The 20463-nt window shown below is 41.9% G+C and overlaps 1 protein-coding gene across 3 annotated transcripts; it reads right to left on the bottom strand.

Moving 5' to 3' along the window:
* Positions 1-636: 636 nt before the first annotated feature.
* On the bottom strand, positions 637-11027 carry DYNLT3 (dynein light chain Tctex-type 3). 3 transcript variants are annotated; one of them, XM_065677197.1, is made up of 5 exons: positions 10674-11027; positions 9370-9411; positions 7673-7796; positions 5953-6030; positions 637-968 (listed from the first exon to the last, which is right to left on the bottom strand). In XM_065677197.1, the coding sequence occupies exons 1-5, from the start codon at positions 10701-10703 to the stop codon at positions 961-963; spliced, it is 282 nt and encodes a 93-aa protein (XP_065533269.1). In that variant the 5' UTR covers positions 10704-11027; the 3' UTR covers positions 637-960. The 3 variants fall into 3 exon arrangements, with proteins under 3 accessions (XP_065533269.1, XP_065533267.1, XP_065533268.1); XM_065677195.1 differs by lacking the exon at positions 637-968 and adding an exon at positions 2824-4989 and having other exon boundaries at positions 10674-11021; XM_065677196.1 differs by lacking the exons at positions 637-968; positions 10674-11027 and adding exons at positions 2824-4989; positions 10521-10593.
* Between the last annotated feature and the right edge of the window lie 9436 nt (positions 11028-20463).

Below are 20463 nucleotides of genomic sequence, written 5' to 3'. Positions count from 1 at the left end.
GGCTCCAAGACAGACCCACTGATGACCAAGGCTGTGCCCATCAGCAACAGTGGTAGCTGTGTAGTGCTTCTGTGAGAACATATTTGAGAAGGGGGAAAAGAAAACAGCAACTGCAGTTGGAGAGAGGACTGAGAATATGTGAGAGCAGCAGCCCTGCAGACACCAAGGTCGGTGAGGAAGGAGGGGAGGAGGTGCTCCAGCCACTGGAGCAGATTCCCCTGCAGCCCGTGGTGCAGCTCATAGTGAGGCGGGCTGTGCCCCTGCAGCCCATGGAGGACCCACACTGGAGCAGGCGGATGCTCAAAGGAGCCTGTGACCCTGTGGGAAGCCTGTGCCGGAGCAGGCTCCTAGCAGGACCTGCGGTCCCATGGAGAAAGGAGCCCACACCGGAGCAGGTTTGTGGCAGGACTTGTGACCCTGGCAGGGACCCACGCTGGAGCAGTCTGTTCCTGAAGGGCTGCACCCCATGGAAGGGACCAGTGCTGGAGCAGTTCATGAAGGGCTGTCTCCTGCTGGAAGGACTAACACTGGAAAAGTCGATGAAGAATGTTCTCTTGTCAGCGGGACCCCATGCTGGAACTGGGGAACAGTGTGAGGAATCCTCCAGAGGACGAAGGAGCAGCAGAGACAACATGAGATGAACTGACTGCAACCCACATTTATTGTCTCCTTGTGCCACTGAGAGAGAGGAGGGAGGGAATTTGGGAGTAAAGTTACTTGGGAAGGAGGGAGGGATGGGGGGAAGGTGTTTTTGAGATTTGGGTTTATTTTTCATTACCCTACTCCGATTTGATTGGCAATAAACTAAACTAATTTTCCCAAGTCTCTTTTGCCTGTGATGGTAATTGCTGAATGATGTCTCCTTGTCCTTATCTTCACCTGTGAGCCTTCTGTTTCATCTTCTCTCTCCCGTCCAGTTGAGGAGGGGAGTGACAGAGCAGCTTTTGGCAGGCGTTTAAATCATTTACCTATATGTGGAAAATAAAAAGTAAGCCTGTAGCTCTGTATTCGTTCTCAAGTTTCTCTCTCAGCTGTTGGTGCTTTCCGTGCCCCTTCACACTGCCCCTCCTCTTTGCTTTTCTCTATTTCAAGTTTGGCTTATTTATAAAACAGGAAACATCATGCAAATTTTTACAGGACTGGACAGCCCCACGGCTGGCTCCAGTGGGTTGGTAAAGGAGGTTGGCAATACGTAACACGGGTTCTGTTTTTAATTCCCCGACATCTGTTCAGTATCTGTAGGTCTGACTACTGCTGTGGTCTAACACATGAATGGCAGTCAGTCCCGTGTCTGTGTTCAAGAGAAAGTATTTTTAACAGCAGCAACACTGAAATTAGAAGTATGTCATATACATAGCTCAGCATGCATACTAAAAGCTGACTTTTATGAGGCCAAACAGCCGATACAAAACCAGCCGAAGTCAGAAGTTGGGTGGGTGATCATCACATACACACCCCACGGCTGCGGCAACTCCCGAATTCCCGGTAGGGAAGTCAGAGCGTGTGCGGGCTGTCTGTCGCCTAGCAGTGACGGGCAGTTTGCAGTCTCATGTTTCCTGGCGGATACACCACTTTCCATATGCAACACGTAAGGTTTCAATAGGAACGGCATAACCGTAACTGCCCCACGCTGTTTTGAGAGGACGTTACCGTTATGCATCATCATTAACTCCTGAGGCTACGCCGGGGCATTTCCACCGGCGGCGCTCCCTCCCGAGCCACCGCCGGGCCGTGCCGTGCCGTGCCGAGCCGAACCCCCGGCCGCTGGCGGGCCTGCCTCCGGCTGCGGGCGTGCTGCCCCGCCCGTTACAGGTCCCGCACTCTGGACAACCGCCCGCGGGCGCTCCCCGTGCTCACAGCCCGAGCGGCGCGGTGGGGACGTCCGCAGCCACCTCCCGCGACCGCCACCTGCCGCCGGCTTCGGGCCTCGACCCGGCCCCGCGGTGCTCGGAGCCGGGAGGGGGCCGCGCCGTGCCGCGGCCGCTGCCGGGCAGGAGCATGGAGCCAGGGGATGGGAAGGGTGGCACAGCCACTGGCAGCCGGGGGCGCAGGCAGCCAGCGTGTGCGCCAGCTGTAACGCAGCCAACTTACTGTTCACAGCCGTGGTGCTGCTGTGACTGGGAAATCAGTGTGGGGACCCAAATATAGGATCCTTCTCCCGGTGTGCAATAAGCCAATCTCACACCCTGAGTCGAGATATTAATTCCTATTTGCCAAAGATGGGCGCTAAGGGAAAGTTCCACAAAGGGAGCACACCCTCAATCTGGCAGCTACCCAATTTTATACATTTCAAAAAGTGAAAATCAGCCTTTTCCATCCATCTACAATTATTGGCTCTTACATTCTCTAGTCTCCGTTTAGACACAGTACATATTTAATTCACTACATATGTCCCATAAGAATTGCTGTGGGCAAGGGTCTCTTATCTCAGGGGGTGTGATCTTTAGTATTATAATGAACCAGGTTCCTTGAGGGACACAGTTATGCTTTACTCAGCTTTCCAAAATTGCTTCTGTATTTCTACCTTGGGTTCCTTCCTAATGTTTGTGAAGTTAGTTGAGTCTTAGTTAATCACTTCTGACCCAGGTGGTTCATTTATCAGTCATCTACTTCTCAAGGCCTATGAGCTTAATAAGCAAATACTGTTTTTCAGACTCGAGATTTTCAAGATTTCACACACACAGTCCTCTATAAAAGCTTAACTTTTTCAGTGCCAGGTAACAGCTTGCAGCTTAGAGTAAGCACCCAAGGTCCAGGGTGGAAGGAAAGTAAGGAGTATTTTTCTCAGTTCCCATTTATATAGATCACAACATGATGCAAAAATACAACTAAGGCAAAACTTTATTTATTTTTTTGGTAGAAAGAAAAATGGAGCAGTCTTATAATTAAGCAGCATTTTCTAGGTTTATTCTGCAGCAGAACCTTGATCAAGCCTCATTAAACTGATAGTCTTATTCAGTGCATCATGTATTCAAGTAAAGCAAATGAGTTTACAAGTGGCTATTTGGGATATTTCTTCAGACCATGGCCCATTAACAGGGGGATAACAGCCACTGCTATCTTTACTCACCTACTTCTTAGACTGCATCAATCATAGCAAACCTTTCTCCAGCTGGCACCCCACTGATTTTTTACTTTCCACCATCTCAAGTATCAGTGAAACTTCTGCATTTTTGTCAGTTCCACAACTCGGCTCTTCAATGCTGGCACCTAGTTCAGAAATTGCTGTTCTAGCCCAAATAACTTTAAATTATTAGGCATTTGAAGGTCAGTACAACATACACATACATCTTCACGTTACACTTGCCTGTTAGGCAAATGCAGTATTACAGTATTAATTTTACTTGCACTTAGGTAAAAGCAGAACTCTACCTGTCCGCAAAGCAAGAGATTTCAAACAATATTGGGAATTACACGTACACATGTTCCTTCTGTAGTCTCACACTAGGCATATGTATACACAATTTAAGCAATGAAATGGTTTTTAAGCTTGTTCTTTGTACAGGACACTTGTTACACGCCCTTATAGTCCACGTAATAGTGCTTTAATATTCATTTGTTAAAATCCAAACCAGCCTTACAGTAGCTGTTAGTTACCAGTCTCTTCCAAAGACATGCAGTAACAAAGAAAAAATTCTCCCTTTAAGCAGCATCTGAGGAAACTACTTAATACAGCTGCCACTTAGTGTCAGCTATCATTAGGCATTTTTGGTGTTGATACATCTCTTTATAATTTGTGCATTAATCAACAAAAGCATAGGCCCCAATCCAGCAAATACTTGCATTGTGTGCAAATGCTTTTCTTCCATGTGGAATATTTCAAGTTAAGACTCATCAGATGAGCAAAGTTAGACCTTGCATAAATCTACATAGGAAGGGAATTCTAAGTGCTTAAAACCTAACTGTATTATTTCATAGGACCAAGATCCAATTCTAGACTTAGAGAATGTAGGAAACACTCCTATAAAGAGCAAACACATTGCTTTAGGATAAATGCTTTCAAAGCAAACAAGACCCCTAGAAACGTCTGTGCCTTCTCTCCAAACATTTTAATCCTATTTGGAGTAATGTGGGTCCAGTCTTACCACCCTAGCTCCTGGATACTGCATGAGGAATCAATAAAGTGCTTGTCACAAACTGCACAGTTGTGGAATAATATCAAATTTAAGTACCTTCAGAATGTTTTCAGATTTATAAACTATGAATTAAGGGCTGATGCCTGATCCCCAGCATGTATCCCTGAACTGGTAATAAGTATTATGTTCTTAATTCTGAAAATAAATTAGAATTCTGCTAGGACTAGGTATATCTCACCTTTGTCCTACGGAAGCCATCCTCTGCCTCCAGGGAAAAAGCTTTACCGGATTTAATTTCAATGTAAATGTTCACGCTTGACCGAAACATGATGCTCATGCAATTTCATAAGGAGCAGCAGTCAGTGTGACAGCTTTGCTTAATCAAACACGAAGCACCAGTATTGTTTACAGTGTAACCACTCTGAACTGTGTTCATAATTTGTTCCCAAATGCATTGCAATCTTGTGAGGTCTTGCTTATCTTTGACCTTTCCTTTGATTTGATGTGTTTTGCTCCTCTTGAATAAAGTATCTTTGATATTAGCTTTGATATAAATTGTATTGATCTTTGTGGCTCCTTCTCATTATCATATATTATTAAAACTTTCTGTTTAGATAAATATATATATATATTTTAAAATTTTTGCTAGCTTTCAGATAATTAATCTATGAGAACTGGCTTAGACTGTATGCCCTCTGTAGAGAACTTCTGTCTGTTCCTCCCTCATACAAAAACAAGTAATGGTTTGAAATATTTAGCCATGTGTTTGGATGATTTTTTTTTTGTTGTTTTTGTTTTAAAGGCTTCGGTGTTGCTTGTGTTTATCTTCTACTCAGCTACAGGATAATAGCAACAGCAAACACATTGACAATGCAGTTCATTGTTCGGTTTTCCCATCTCACTGTGCACGTTCCTAGAAAAGATTATTACAATATGAAAACAGAATTCCAGTGTCTCTACTACATTCACTTTATCACATTGTAATTATGTCCAATTAGTATGACAGCTGTGACCTAAGGTAAGTACTATAATGTTATTTTGGCTATATATACACTACACTCCTCAAAACATTTTCATTAACTTGTATGTTATTTACTACCTAATATGAGCCTTGTATGCTGAAGAGAGTTTCCAGGAAAACACACCTTTGGTATCTCTCTGGATTTGCAAAAACCTTGAAAATCTCATACTGAAACTGGCAAGATACTCTATTTAACTTCATCTTATGTTGGGTTTGGATTTTTTTATTTTAATCTTCATTGACTTTCTGAAGCCATCTCAAAGGTAAATCTTGGTGCCCTCTTCTGAAAATACCTTTCTGAGTCTGTGACAGACATAAGATTATTTTGATCTTGTTTCCCCATGATATTCTGATCCTGGGAAAAAATGCCTTAAGAACTAATTTGGAAGCAATAAAACACATCCAAAGCCCAGCTGGTAGTTAAGCAATTGAAACACTAACTGTCAGTCAAACTATTCCTGTTTCTTACCAAGTTCTGTCCTCCTCCAAAGTAGTGCTGTCCCCCTCACAGCAGAAAGGCAGGTATGTTTAGGACTACTCACTTGCATTTACTGTGATCAACATTTTACTGCCTCTTCAATTGATCTTGGTTACTGATGAGGATTCAATGTTTTGACTCTTGTTTCAGAATGAAGACATTTCTACTCCCACTTCTCATAATTTACACAGAAATTGCTCTTAATGCAGGCACTGACTGCTAACAAAATATTTCTGCTGGGACTGTAAACAAGCATCTAATTCTAGAAGCTACTGCTTCTACAAACACTCCTGAAAATGTTCAAACCAACTATTACTACTGAGCAATAAGTAACATTTCTTTTACTGCAGATTTTTAGTTTGAGTGAGGAAACTTACCATCAGTTGTAGTATCCCAGAAGCATGAGCTTGCTGTGTGAAGACCGGCTCCACTCCTCTGCATCACTGCACAAGTTACTGCAAGACACAATCATAAAATCAAGGATTTGATTATTAAAGCAGAAGGGGGGAATCATTTGGTAGTTCTGAACTCAAGCCTGCATTACTTGTTCAAATGGCTGGCAAGTGGCATCCAGCTGAGCCAAAACCTTTTTTCACAAACCCCTTAACCCCAGTATTTTCACAGAATCACAGAATCACAGAATCCCAAGGGTTGGAAGGTTTCTTTCCTCAAGAACTTGGTATTCATTTCATGATTATTTTTACTCACATAAAGACAGTGGCTTTAAACAAATGCCTGTTAATAGGATTATGGTTTTTATCTTTTAAACTACTTAGATATGGCTTGTGTCATGTTGTTCTGGTTTAAGCCCAGCCAGCAAATAAGTACCACACTGCCACTCGTTCACTCGCTCTTCCCCTCCACATTGGAATGGGGAAGAGAACTGGAAAAACATAAAAAAACATGGCTTGGGATAAGAACAGTTAAATAATTTGAATGAATATAAAAATATAATACTACGATAATATTATTATTATTAATAATAAAAAATTAAAAGGGAGGGAGGGGGAGAGAGAGATAGAGGGTGAGAGGAATAACCACCACCCCCAAAAAAAAACCCACAAAACCCAAACAAGTGATGCACAATACAATTGCTTGCCATCTGCTGACCAATGCCCAGCCTGCCTCCAAGCAGTGACTGGCACCTCCCGGCCAATTCTCCCTCGTTTCTGTACTGAGTGTGACGTTCTGTGGTATGGAATACCCCTTTGGCTAGTTTGGCTCAGGTGTCCTGTCTCTGCTTGCTCCTGGCTTCTTGTGCCTCTCCTCACTGGCAGATCATGGGAAACGTGCAAGTCCTTGACTTAGCAACTACTCAGCAGCAACTAAAATTATTAGTGTGTTATCAACATTATTCACAGACTAAAGCCAAAACACAGCACTATACCAGCTACCAGGAAGAAAATTAATTATCCCAGCTAAAAACAAGACACGTGCACCTCAGAATGTGATTGCAGGTGCTCTCCTCACAGGTACTGCAGAAGTCACACTTGATGAGAGTTGTTTCACAAAAGTACTGATTGACTGCTCTCTGAAACCACATTCTAGTAACCTGCAGCATTTCTCGACTGACCTGCAACGGTCATAAAACCAGTGGCAATCTGAATCCGAGATTTTCAAAACAGGATGGAGTGCAAACACTTGCTATTACATCAACACTCCACAAAAGGACCAAAGTGGGTTAAACTTCTACTTATTTCATTTTCCCTTCCACAGATATGCATATAAATATAATGGGACAGGACTAAAGTCTTTCAAATGTCTGTATTTAAATGAGGCCTAATCCTACTGAAAATTTTATTTAAAATAAGCAATTATTTCCTGAACTGATACTCAAATGTTGACAACAGTCAGAAAAAGACTGTGTAACATGCCATCTTCTAAGAGTGCTAAGTGGTGCTAGCATGGTTAGCCCAGGTGAAACTGTCATTACAACAGGTATTGCTAAAAATCTATGTAACTTAAGAGTTCAGGAATCTGATCTGCTTCCTCTACAGTTCAAAACTTTCTACTGAACATAGCATTGCATTCACATGAACATTTCATTAATTATTTATTGTGACTGTATGTGGTAAAAGTATGACTGCCTGTACTTACCAATGTACTTATAGGTTTTTCCAAGTTTCACCAGATGCGTCAGCGACTGTTCTACTATAGCAGCAGTCCACTGGTTGACTTTGTTGTGATTATAATCTGCCTTGCCTAAAACACCTTCTATGCACTAAAACAGAGGGGAAAAAAAGAAAAAAAAGTTGCAGTAAACAGACTTCAAAATGTAGAGGTTTAAAATGTCTTACATAATCTGAGGAATTTTATCTGGCCATTAGATTACTTTAAATCAGCTGAGCTGATCAAGTTGCTGAATGAGCCTTCTTGGACACTTATTTTTAGTTCATATCTACCACACTATTATGTGGAGAAGAATGAGGCTCTGACTGAACATTTCTTGTAGGAAAGACTTTAGCCGTATGTTTTAACAACCAAGTGAATGGATCCATTTACCAGTGTAGATACTAAGCCATCCCACTGTTCCCAGTGACCATCTACTCCAGCTTGGCTTTCAGAAGCTACTGCAATGGAAATGGTACTACTCAAATCAGTAATGTCGGCTTGGGCTGACCAACCTTTCAGAGCTTGCAAGCATTGTAACAGAATTTTAAGAGCAGGTGTGACAATAGTGAAATGCATACTCCAGCTTAAGAGATAAGGAGGATACTAGAGTGAGAGATACTCAGGGGTCATATCTTGCGGCACAAGAAATACCTTAACTGCTTAAAAACTGCACATTCTCCCACCCAGTACAGACTGGCCAACCCTTGCTTAAACTTAAAATGATTGAATAGAAAGCCTTTTTTCTAACTGTAACTCTTAAACTGCACTCTCTGCTCCTAAGAAATTCAGAATTATGTTCTTAAAATTGAGAAATTTGGTTAAGAAATGCATACCTCGAAAAGGTAGAAAAATAAACCTATGTTCTCCTCCGATTAAGTAAGATGAATCCCATGCACTAACCACCCACTAACAGGCTGTACAGGAGACTTGTGTCCCAGATCTTAAAAAACCCAATTAGCTCTGATCACAGTGTATAAAACCGGACAAAGAACTCAATGGAAACAAATATTCACAGAACAGAAGACAGAAAAGGGACAAACAAAATCCATTGGGGATTTTGGTCCTTCCAGAAATGTACCCATTGGCAGAGCTATTTGGGTCTGGTTAAGCTTTCAATCAGAGACAGGAACACTTGGCTTTACTCCCAGTGTCTGGAAACAATGTCATACCGTATTTGGCCTTTCAAGGCAGGAACAGTTACACAACAGGCTGAACTGTCATTTATCTGACATCAAAGAGCTTGCTGTTGTGTACTGGAGCAGTTCTGAAAGTGCAGCCCTTTCCCTTCCTGACAGGTGGGAAAGGACCTGCAGAGCCTCTCTAGGACTTCTGTTCTCAAAATGGTATTTCCCCAAAAAACCTGACAGCATCTGTCTGTCACAGCCTCTTCATTAAGAAATTCACCATGGAGTGAATGTCCCTTGCAACTTGCGACTGCTGCCCCTAATCTTTCCACTGTAAAGTGGATTCTGTCTCTCTCTTCTCTCACCTACCTTCTCCATTTTAGGTTGTTGAAGGCAGCAATCAGATGAAGTTTAAAGCTCCATCCTTACTTGAGATCAACAATACTTTTAACATAAGATTGAATTTATCTGGGATGGTCAATGAAAATAACTGCTTTCACTACAATGCAAAGTAAGGTAAAGAATTTCTTTGAAATACAGCTGTTAGCTAAAACCTACCTCCTTAACTATGTTGTGGGCCTCATCAGCATTGAAGATCATCTGTAATAAAAATTAATTATTACTTCTGATAGAAAAGTAAACAAATGATGCAGTTTTACTCTAAGTTACACTTAATGATCAGGCTCCTTGTCTGGTTATTTGCATTGTGCAGTCTGTTAGCAAAATTCTAAAACCTTACTTTTTTCCCTCAGCACCATACATACATTTAGTATCATTTTACTGGTCACATGCGTGGGGGTCCAAAAAGCCTCCAGGCTCAGTAAGCTTGGAAATAGGTTCAGTTCACACCTTCTGTGAAGATTAAATTCCACCACTGGGTATGCATGTCATGGGAATATTCTCCAAAACAAAAAGTTAAATGGCAAATCTTTTCCTCTGAGTCACGGATTTACTAACCTGTGTGTTATGTCTTGCTGCAAAATGGTAACCCAAGGTTTATCAGAAAAACTGGTTTCCATAGTCATTAGCTTATGCAAATAAGCACAGAAAAAAGCTTGCCCGTTTCAATACCACCTATTTTCTACTTGTTCTTACTCATCAGCATTTAGCTTGGCTTCCAAAGGAAACACAGTATGTGCCATTGTGCCATCTCCCTTCTCATCGCCGAATTTCAAACACTTGAGCATGGCCAGAATCCTCCAGGATGATGGCGATGATAATAATGTTTACATAAATTGGAGAGCTGCTTTTTGTAGGCTTTGTCTGTTTGCTTGGAGTTTTGTTTCTTTTAATGAAAACTGGTGGCTAGAGACCCGAAGTGAGGCCACTTGGAGAGGGAAAGGCCCCTCAGTACTGGCTGACAGGGATCAGTCTGCAGCACTGACCGGCCCCGGCACGGCTTAGGTTTTTTTCCAGGGCTGATACAAGAAAAACGGCAGCAGCCTCATATTCCCATTGGAATTCCCATTCCAATTCTTATACTGGGTGGCAGCACCGCCAAGCACCGCTCCCACGTCCCCATGCAGGAACTGTCAGCTCCCGGAACCGGAGCAGGCCGGTAGCAGCAGAGGCCGCAGACAGGCAGAGGGCCGCGCCAAGACTCGGCCTGCACCCTGAACCCCCGCTCTACCGAAGCGGGCCCGCAGCCGCCGTACGGGCCCGCCAGCACCCGAAGAGCAGGGAGCGGGAGGTCCCGGCGCACAGCCCACCTCGACAACTACAGCTGCCAACCTGCCAGGCTCTCAGCCGGGTTCCTCCGGCGAGGTAAAGGCAGCGCGGAGCCCGGAGCTGGCTGGATGGCGGACGGCCCGCACTGCACCTGGGCACAGCCTTCCGCCCCGCTGGAGGACGGCAGCCCCTACCTCGTCGTTGCGGGGGTGAAAATCCTCCATGGCCCCGGTGCCGGCGTCAGCTGCTCCGGAAGAGGCGGCGGCAGCGACTCCTGCGCGACTCCGCCTCCCCAGGGCAGTGCGGGGCCGGGCGGGGCCTCCTGCGGCAGGAGCCGGCGGGCAGCGGGGGGCGCCCGGGCTGGGGTGGGGATGGCCGGGGCTTCCTGGGGCGGTGGGTGCCTGGAGCCGGCCGGGCCGGGCCGAGCCGAGCCCAGCCCAGCTCGAGAACAGTGACTGTCCGCTCTCAGAGTCCAGCCGGGCTGGCTAGGCTGCCGCTGCGCTGCCTCCCGGCGCGGCCCCTCCTGGCAGTGCTGCCTTCGGTGGCGTGTGGCAGCTGAGGGCGGTGTCGGGGCAGCCCTGTACCCGGTACTGCCGCCCCGTGTTCGAGGTCCCACGTAAGGTGTTCATTTAGAACTTCGTTGCTCTAGCTTTGCCCTTTCGTGGGCATACAGAATTCGTACCATTGGGATAATCTCCCCAGGGAAGTGGTGGATTCCCTAATGTGGGACACTTAAAAGATGTGGCTGGATAGGGTTCTGGGACATGTAGTCTAGGACATGTTTTACCCAGAAAGGCTGGACCAGATGAGAGTTGAGGTCCCTTCCAACCTGATATTCTGTGGTTCTGTGACACAGGAGCAGTTCCTCCAGAGGAGCTGTAATACCTCTGCTCCCCCTCCCCCCTGTTTCTGAATCAATCTGTGTCAATTATCTGTCACAAAATTGCCATTAGATTTTAATATTATCAAATAGCAATTTCAGGTTCTCCTAATTCCACTATACTATAAAGATCCTAAGTTTAATTTGATTCAATACATACATACATACATATATATATACACACATATATATACACACACATTGAATCTTTCTTCTCTTTCTGAAGTTGCCTGGGAAACAGGGAAAACACCTAGAGCAAAACAGCACAGAGTTTTAAAATGGTGGGTTTCTTTTTATTTAGTTTGAGTGAAGGGCTCATGTAGACTTCCACCCCCCGCCCCCCCTGCTGTGATACCTGGTAACCAGTCTAAACCAGACTGAACAGGAGAGAGAGGACCAAGGCTGCCCCACCTCTAGTTCCAGCTTTGGTGGCATGTGTTTGGACAGATACACACCTCACAAAAGCACCTGTTGTTCAGTCCTAATTATATGCTCATGGGAAATACTCTGTATGAAAACCATGAAAGTACAGGGGGAAGCAAAGCTAAACCCTTTAATACTTCATTGCTCTCAAACTAGCTTTCATATTTAACATTTGCTAATGGTTATAATAGAAGACAGAACTTGAAGGCTAAACCTGTTGAAGAGCAGCTCTTTATGAGCAAGCACAGACATACATAGTCATAACAAAATATGTGAAACAAAATCTCCTCCAGTATAAGTTTCTTTGTGTTGTGACCTCGGAGGTATTTTCACATCTAAACTAGGGATAAAATTGCATGCTTACTTTTAAAGAAATAAAAGTTAGAGGAAGCATGTATTGCATATGCTTTGGCATCCTGTAGGCAAAGCTAACAGTGCTAAAATAACCCTTCGATCCTGAGCGTTTTTTATTCTCTGTATTTTCAGCGATCATGCATCTTTAGAGCTGTATCTTTGGATGCAGTATACTATGAAATGAAAATGGTTTCTACAGTATTCTTCAGTTCTGCTAGAAATATTCAAAGAAATGCATTCTTTGAAATATTAGCAACAATTATCTCAGTAAAATACATGGAAAATAGAGAGGGTTCCTGAACAACTGATGAGTTTGTGTGTGTTTAGCTTGTAATGCAAAAATGTTATTTACCTTTCCTCCTCCACTACCCTTTACAGACAGGAGGATAGCAAGAGGTCTGAGGAAATTCTGAGTCCATCAGGCTCAGCTCAATATCCAGACAGCCATTAGAAAAGTAATAATATGACAAAATAATATTAATACAGGAAGCATTTACACATATACACCTAGCATCACTCATGAACAGCCAACACAGATTTGTCAAGAGTCATGTCAAATAATCTGATTTTATTCTTTGGTAGGACAGCTGGTTTAATGGATGAAAAGGAAATATATATATAATATATATAATATATATAATATATATAATATATATAATATATATAATAGTAGGTCTGTTATTTTGTAGTAAATTTGTGGGTTTATGCTCTCCCACATAAGAATGTATCATCTAGGGAAAAGGTAACCAACCATTCCTAACAAAAGGCTATCAAAATAGGAGGAATAAATGCAAGATGTGTTGTTTTTTGCCCCAAGTGCTCATCAGTATTAGTTGCAACAACTCGAATCATGGAATAAAAATGGTGCTTATGAGAGCTTTTTAATGACAGCACGTTTAAAGAAGTCACAAGCACACTGAATGATAGGATCAAAATTAAAGATACTGAACAGGTTGGAAAAAGCAACAATAAGAAATTTTATAAAAAAATATAAAGTGATATCTCTAAAACCAGGACATTAAATGCACAGATACAAAATGGGGACTAATTGTCTAAGCAGTAGTGCTGCAGAAAAGAAAACACAACAAATAGGAACCCAAGTATGATGTAAATGATAAAGTACATCAAAGAATACTGTTAAGGGCAGAGAAGGCAATTATGTTATGCCGCTTGGTGCTGATCAGGCATTGAATGTAAATCAGCCCAGTGTGATGGCAGGACACAGAAAAGTAATTCTTTCTCAAAGCAGCAAGAGCAAAAGGAAGCTTGGAAAATATGATTTGTGTAGGAACTTGCTACAAGTCTTCCTTGCAGATGCTCTGATTGCGTAGCAATTTACTGAAAAAGGTGGTGAATGGGCCAAGGTATGATGAAAGTCAGGACAAGAAATAATGGCTTTAATTTGAACCCAGGGAGATTGATATTAAATATTAGGGGGAAAAAAATCCAGGTAGAAAAGTAATAAAGCACTGTACCAGACCTGGTTTTGGAATCACTTTCACTGGATCAATAACACATTAGATAACATCTTTCAGGCATCTAGGTAACCTTTAGAAAGGAGGAGGTGTTAAATCATCTTTTGAGATAGTTTTATTCAACTTTCACATTTATTGAGGGGTTATTTTCCTTTCTTTCCTAAAAGTAATTTTTTTCTCTAATTCCCATAACCAAAATCACCAATATTTTTCCTTTTTTTTTTTTTCCCCTCACTGAAAATGACTAATGCTATTACTAGTTTCACTAGAGCAATACTATATTGTAACAAGGAGCCAGTACACTTGGCAACATTGCTTAATTCTTTATTACTCTGCTACTAATTATAAACTGGCAAATGCAAATGGGTTGGCAGTATAATTAGTTCTGTGAACTCTAATAAATGCAAAAGTGCTGAAAGAGGTGGCTCAGAAGTACAACCCTCCATTTGAACGAGCTGTAGGCTTTCATCTTTCAAATGCAGAACAGGAGCTTTTAAAAATACAGAGAATAAATACAGCAGCTCAAATCACTTGTTGATTAAAACCCAAATATTTGAGAAGGATTTGGCATACTGGACAGGGGGCAGGCAGTGCAGATCCTCCACTGCTTGAGCACAGCCAGTAAAAGATGTGAATACTAATGCAGATGAAATAGTATGTCTCCTGTCTCAATTTTTCCTTTAAATTGATATAGGCATTTTAAACCTTAGAGTCTACCTTAAACTGTTGAATACAAAATCAGTAGAATTCTGGTATTTAATTTTTCTGAATTAATTCCTAAGCCATGTGTGGCTGGATGCTGGAGGAGGGATCAGCATGTGCTGCTCTTGTTCTTGCTGTCTTCCTATACACTCGCTGCTTGGTATCACAGGGAGCATGATCAGAGGATTAGATGGACTCTCAACCTAATTATTACGTCATATTTTGTATTGGACAGATTGGGTACTGTTCACTTTATCAGAGGTTTTAATGATTTACTTTTCTGAGTTTTTGGTTTCTGAGAGTTGTTTTAATGTTGACTGCAATGACTTGCTACAACTTCTTTGAAGACCTAAATGCCCCCTCAACAATTGTTTAAAAAATGCATAGTGAATTGTCAGAGACATTGCTATTTTCATAGCTACAAATGGTCTGCCAAAGCAGGTTCTGTATTTCTGGAGTCGTCACAGTACTGGAAAATCACACTGCAAATGTGAGTGAGAACAGGACAACACCAAGCCTGTGCAAGCGGCTTAACCCAGCCCTGCGGAACTAAGCGTGAAGCTGGAATTGCTGCTACCACATCCATGCAGTGCTGCCTTTGGTCCAGTTGGCTGCTGAGAGCAGCATGCTTGCTTAGTCCTAAACCAGAGTGGCTGTATAGCAAGTCCGTGCTGGCTTCCTTAGAGGCCGATTTGATTTGTCGGATGAGCTTTATGATACAGCAATGTACACAGCCGATTTTAGGGTTAACCTTGACCAGCTGCTGCTGCTAAATGCCCTAAATATTTATTGTCTGTAGCCAGTGTTTAAGACTTACATTGAGGTGGAATATTTTTCCAGTGCTAGTAAGTTTGCATAGCACCCACTGTAGTGGCTTACCTCTTCAATCGTCCAAAGCATTAACATTACTGTTATGCCATCTGATAAATGAATAAACAAAGTTTTAATTCTGTTTCACAATTAATGTTACTTAGATTTTTATAAGTTTTTTTTTTTAATATAGCTTACACCATGTTTTTGAAATGAGAATGAACCAACAATATTTTACTCAAGCTAGACATCTATATAGAATTTTCTGATGCTACACATTTTTAAAACATGCAGTAAAACCGTAGTTGGTAAAAGCAAATGATCTAATAAAATCTCTTCAAAGGAACAAACTAAAAGCACATGCTTACTTTCACTGTACATTAAATGGTGCTTTGATTTATTGCTGTTTGTCTTTGAAAGTATGGTACTGTGAGCTTTAGGAATAAGAATTAATTAGATTTTAATATGTTGATATGCAAAATGTTCTATTTTTTATACCTCATTTGGTAGTACTGCTGCTAGTTGTTCAGGATTTTCAATTGCAAGACTCCATTTAATTATTGAAAATGCTTCCAAACTTTAGCTATTTAGTCAAAAAACTGTCTATGTAATCTGCTACTTTGTGTTGAATATTTTTTTGAGATAAGTGCAAAACTGACTAGGATACTTCCTAAACTGAAGCTAAAGAAAAGTATTTTGTTTTCATCACCGTAAAAAGACTCTAGCAGAAAAAAAACAAAAAACAAAAAACAATTTGGCAAGATTATCCAAAGGGCAAATGTTAAAAGAGAGTTATGAAAACTCACCCAAGCACATCCAATTATAAATCTCTGGAAAACTGTTTGCACATTGTTAGAGTAAATTTGTTAGAGATTGCCATCATTACTTAATTAAAATTCTACTTTTACTGGATATGCTGCCAGTCTATGCCCTACCCGTTAGCTGTATGAACACAACAGGGCTTTGCAATCAGCTGCTGCTTCCAAAAGCCATTACAGGCATGATATGTAATTATGTGGCATCCTTATTTCATCTTGGGAGTAAGTGTGTTAAATAAATGCCTTCCCTTTCCCATGCTCAGATCCCCTGCCTCCTAGCACCCTGGGCATGCTGCAGAACTGTGTCATTGCTATATAGGGCAGTGGCCTGTTATGTGCTGCAACATACCAAAAGGATTAGTGGCTGAAAGATGCTAAAAGGGAGCATCACTTGGAGCTCTTTTTTATTCAGGCACTCCTGGAAATTAGCAATGAGAGAGCAACCAATGGGGAGTAACCTCAGTGAGTTACAAAGGAAGGCCACCATCAGAGAAACAGAACTGAAGGACAGTGGTGCATTTGGAGATGGTATGGACAGGGTAGGCTGAGACAGACAGACAAGAAGGGAGCAGAATCATGGTGGGGAGGGGACAAGATGGTGATAGCCAATGTGGAGCATTTTGGAAGAGAAGGCCTGAATTTCAAAATGCCTCTGCTGGTAAACAAATAGCTGAGAGTCCCACTGGCAGAATGAGATACTCTAGCATAGGAAAAAAGTCACATCCCTTCTTGCAACCCTAAGATTAAGTTTGTTAGAAAGGCTTATCACAAAATAATGCTGCAGCTGTTCTAATACAGAAAACCAGACACATTATTGCTATGCAACATGACTATTCAAACAGAAACTTCAGAGCTGGAAGGGGAGCAGGGTGCTTGCCCCCTTCACCTCCTAAGCTTTGAAATTTATTCTAAAATGCAGAAGACAAAATAGTGTCATCTCCTTGTGTACCAGTAACTGTACAAACATATTTCACTTGGGATAAAAGCTGACTTTTTGAATTTCTATTTCATGGGAAATGCTGACATTCCAGACCTTACAGTTTTGGCAGAAATTCAAATTTCAAAATTAAATGCGATTTGTGGGTACTGGTCACCTGTTCACTGAAGGCAATATATTTGTTGTGGCTTTCATGACAGGACAAAACAATTGCTGAAAACAACTTGCACTGGTCCATACTGCATGCACATGCTGGAGCTAGCAGCCAACTACTACCAACAAGCATTTCTGAAAATAAAGAAGAAAATGTGTTTGATGAAGGTAGGACAAGACACTAACAAAATGAGATTGAGATTGTCTGAAGAACTGAACACTGCATGGAGTAATTAATGAGTGCGATGAACTGCCTCAGGAGAAGCTGTTATCTGCCCTTAAGGATGTTTACAGGATTTTTGTGTCCGTAAAAACTTCTAGCCTCTCCAAAATTAAAGTTGAGCGGAAAGAAAAGGAAGGAGAGGATACAAAGAAGAGCTCTCCTAGAGCAACGCCTTGAATACTTTTCTTGGCAGCAAACACAGGAAAAATTAGTGACATAGCTAATTAATCTGTCGGCTTTAAATAATGTTAGCCTCAAAAGAAAAGACAAAGGGGTTTTAGGCTTGTTGATGATATCAACGGGTGGTCCTTGAGAACAGTTCTCTTTTTGCTGCTTTTGGGAAACAGGCAAACTCTCACCTAGAGAGAGAACAACACTCATATGGCTTAACACTGGGATCTGACTTCCCGTTTTGTTTCCTTCTGTGCTGGCATAGAGGTACCAAATAACAGCACAAACATTCTATACTGAGTTTCCATGGTAAGGTGCTTGCAGTAGTTGAGCGGCTGCAGGGGTGGCCTCTCTGTGGAGACAGCAGGAGCTGCCCTCATTTCAGACACAGCTGGTTCCAGCTAGCTTGAAAACAGATCCGCTGCAGCCCAAAGCTTGGCCCATCAGCCAAACTGATGGTGCCTCTGTGATAACATGTTTAGGAAAGCGTAAAAACCACCGTGCAGCAGCTGTGAGAGAGAGGAGTGAGAAAAAACATGAGAGAAACAGCCGGCAGACACCCAGATCAGTGCAGAAGGAGGGGAGGACACAGGTTATCTGCTGCAGCCCATGGAGGACCATGGCAGAGCAGATCCACACTGCAGCCTGTGGAGGACCCCAGCTAGAATGGGTGGACATACCCTGTAGGAAGCTGCAGAGCATGGAGAGCTCTTGCAGGAGCAAGCTCCAGGCGAGATCTGTGGCCCTATGGGTTACATGAGTCACCGCTATGACAGGAGCCCACGCAAGAACAGTCTGTTCACAAAGGACTGTACCCCTTGGAAAAGAACCCATGCTGGAGCAGTTTCTGAAGAACTGCAGCCCATGGGAAAGACCTGCATTGGAGAAATTCAGGAAGGACTGTATCCCATGGGAGGAACCTCACTGTGGAGGTGGGGAAAAGCGTGAGGAGGAAGGAGCAGCAGAGAGGAGCTGTTATGAACTGACCACAGGCCCTGCTCCTCAGCTGCCTGCAATGCTTGGTGTGGGGGAGGTAGAAGAGTTGGAAACGTGAAGTGAAGTTGAGCCTGGGAAGAAGAGAGGGTTGGTGGGAAGGTGAGTTTAGATTTGTCCTTGTTTCTCACTATCCTACTCTGTTTTAACTGGTGATAGATTAATTTTCCCAAAGTCAAGTCTGTTTGACCCATGACAGTAGCTGGTGAATGATCGAGTGATCATCCTGCCTTCATCTTGACCCAGGAGCTTTTCCAACCTATTTTCTCCACCTGCCTTGAGGAAGGGGAGTGATGGAGCACCTGGGTGCAGGTTGGGTAGCTGACCAGTGTCAGCTCAGCATACCTACTACCGACAGATTACAGCTGCCTCTGTACATCTGAAGGCAACCTGTTTCTCCAAATGCTAGCTGTGCTCTGTAAGTGTTACAGAATAGCTGTCAGCATGACTTTATTCAGTAACACATGGCAATTAGAGACACAAAAAAGACAGGAGGGTGGAAGGTATTATTTGAAAGCCTCTGAGCCTCAGAGCGTGAGAGGAAGATGCGTGCACTGTTTATAATTTGTTCCACTTCAGTCATTTTTTTCATGATTTGATAAATACAAAACAGAACAGTGGGAGCAGCAAAAGAGCTGAATGCTGAAGCAGACATCTAGCACAGCTGATATGACCTGGCATTCTCCATGCTATGGCTTGTTTTTCTTCTTCTGAAAGTGATCTGTTGTTCTACTAAGACAGGGAAATTAGAATGTATCTAACCAGTTAAAGGTGAGGGACACTGTATTTGGGACATATTTCTAGCTTTCTACATGTATTATAAAGCAATATTCTGTATTAGCAACTTTTGGACCAATTATGGCTGTAACTCTGGATTTAGAAATGCAATATATAATTGTGTGTGTGAGTGGAAAAGACTTGGTTTTCCAAGCGGATTGAATGAGCATTATGGCATTTATTTTACTTCTCCAAAGCCATTAGCAAAACAGTGTGGAAGGCAATTTAGTGGGAATTGCTAGTGACCAGAATTTAAAAACAAATACCATAAAGACAATAAATTCCATGAGTTTATTAACTTTTTCCTTTTTTCTTTTTTTTTTTTTGACAGAAATTGGCTGAGTTTAGAATGGTTCCACATCAATTTGTTCAAAATTTGTTGAATGACTTCCTCCTATGAATCAACACTCACCACAGATGGTTCATGAACAGTGTGTGATCCTTATATAAAAATTCTCAATTGCTATTTGGTTTACTTAGGTACGTTGGTAACCTTCAAAGTCAGAGAAACAGAAATTAATAAAGTCTTAATGAGGATATTCATATGATCATGAAGGCTCACAAGTTTGAGTGATTTCTGAGACAACTGTTTTATTTGTCAAGATTTCTGAAAATAGCAATGTGTGATAAAGAAAATGACCTTCAGTGAACTTATTGTGTAAACATCAAAATCTCCCAAAACTGCCTGTTCACATGTTACTAACTGTTCATTTGTTCTTGTTAACTGATATTAAATAATAAGTTAAAATGCACAGAATATGGCATTGTTTTAAATGTTATTCAAGCAGTCATCATAATGCGGTTGTGAGATTATAAATTATGAGAGCTTGTGCCCAGAAACTCCTACAACATGCATGTTTGAAGGTGATTATTTTCTGATGTATAAATGTTTAAGTAAAAATAAGAACTGTTTTTAAAAATATTTGTTTAAAAACATCTAGCCTTAGAATTTTCTTACTGTGTACTATGCATAAAAACATTTTAATCTCAGTCTTTTATAATTCAGAAATGCTGCAGTATCAGCTGCTATAAGCAGGCACACTGATATCCTTTTGAAAACAAGACCTTAGCTGCATGCAAGTTAAATAAAACATGTGGTTCTTTACCATGACGAGGGCACTTATCTTTGAAGGTATTATTTGCTTTACTGAGATGAAAATAACCATTACAGGACTGGGATGCATTCCTGACATTGTTCTTAATACAGCTGATGTAAAATTCCATACCACTAGATGTTCAATTAAAAACTGGCAAGAATGTTACATGGA

The sequence above is a fragment of the Lathamus discolor genome, chromosome 4, assembly GCF_037157495.1.
Source record: "Lathamus discolor isolate bLatDis1 chromosome 4, bLatDis1.hap1, whole genome shotgun sequence".
NCBI lineage: Eukaryota > Metazoa > Chordata > Aves > Psittaciformes > Psittacidae > Lathamus > Lathamus discolor.
This window is presented reverse-complemented; position numbering and strand designations above follow the sequence as displayed.

Coding starts and splice junctions, on each gene's coding strand:
- DYNLT3 (XM_065677195.1), bottom strand. CDS start 10,703: ATGGAGGATTTTCACCCCCGCAACGACGAG. Junction 9,412..10,673: donor TTCACCCCCGCAACGACGAG/GTAGGGGCTGCC, acceptor TTTTTATTACAG/ATGATCTTCAATGCTGATGA. Junction 7,797..9,369: donor CCCACAACATAGTTAAGGAG/GTAGGTTTTAGC, acceptor CCTCTGTTTTAG/TGCATAGAAGGTGTTTTAGG.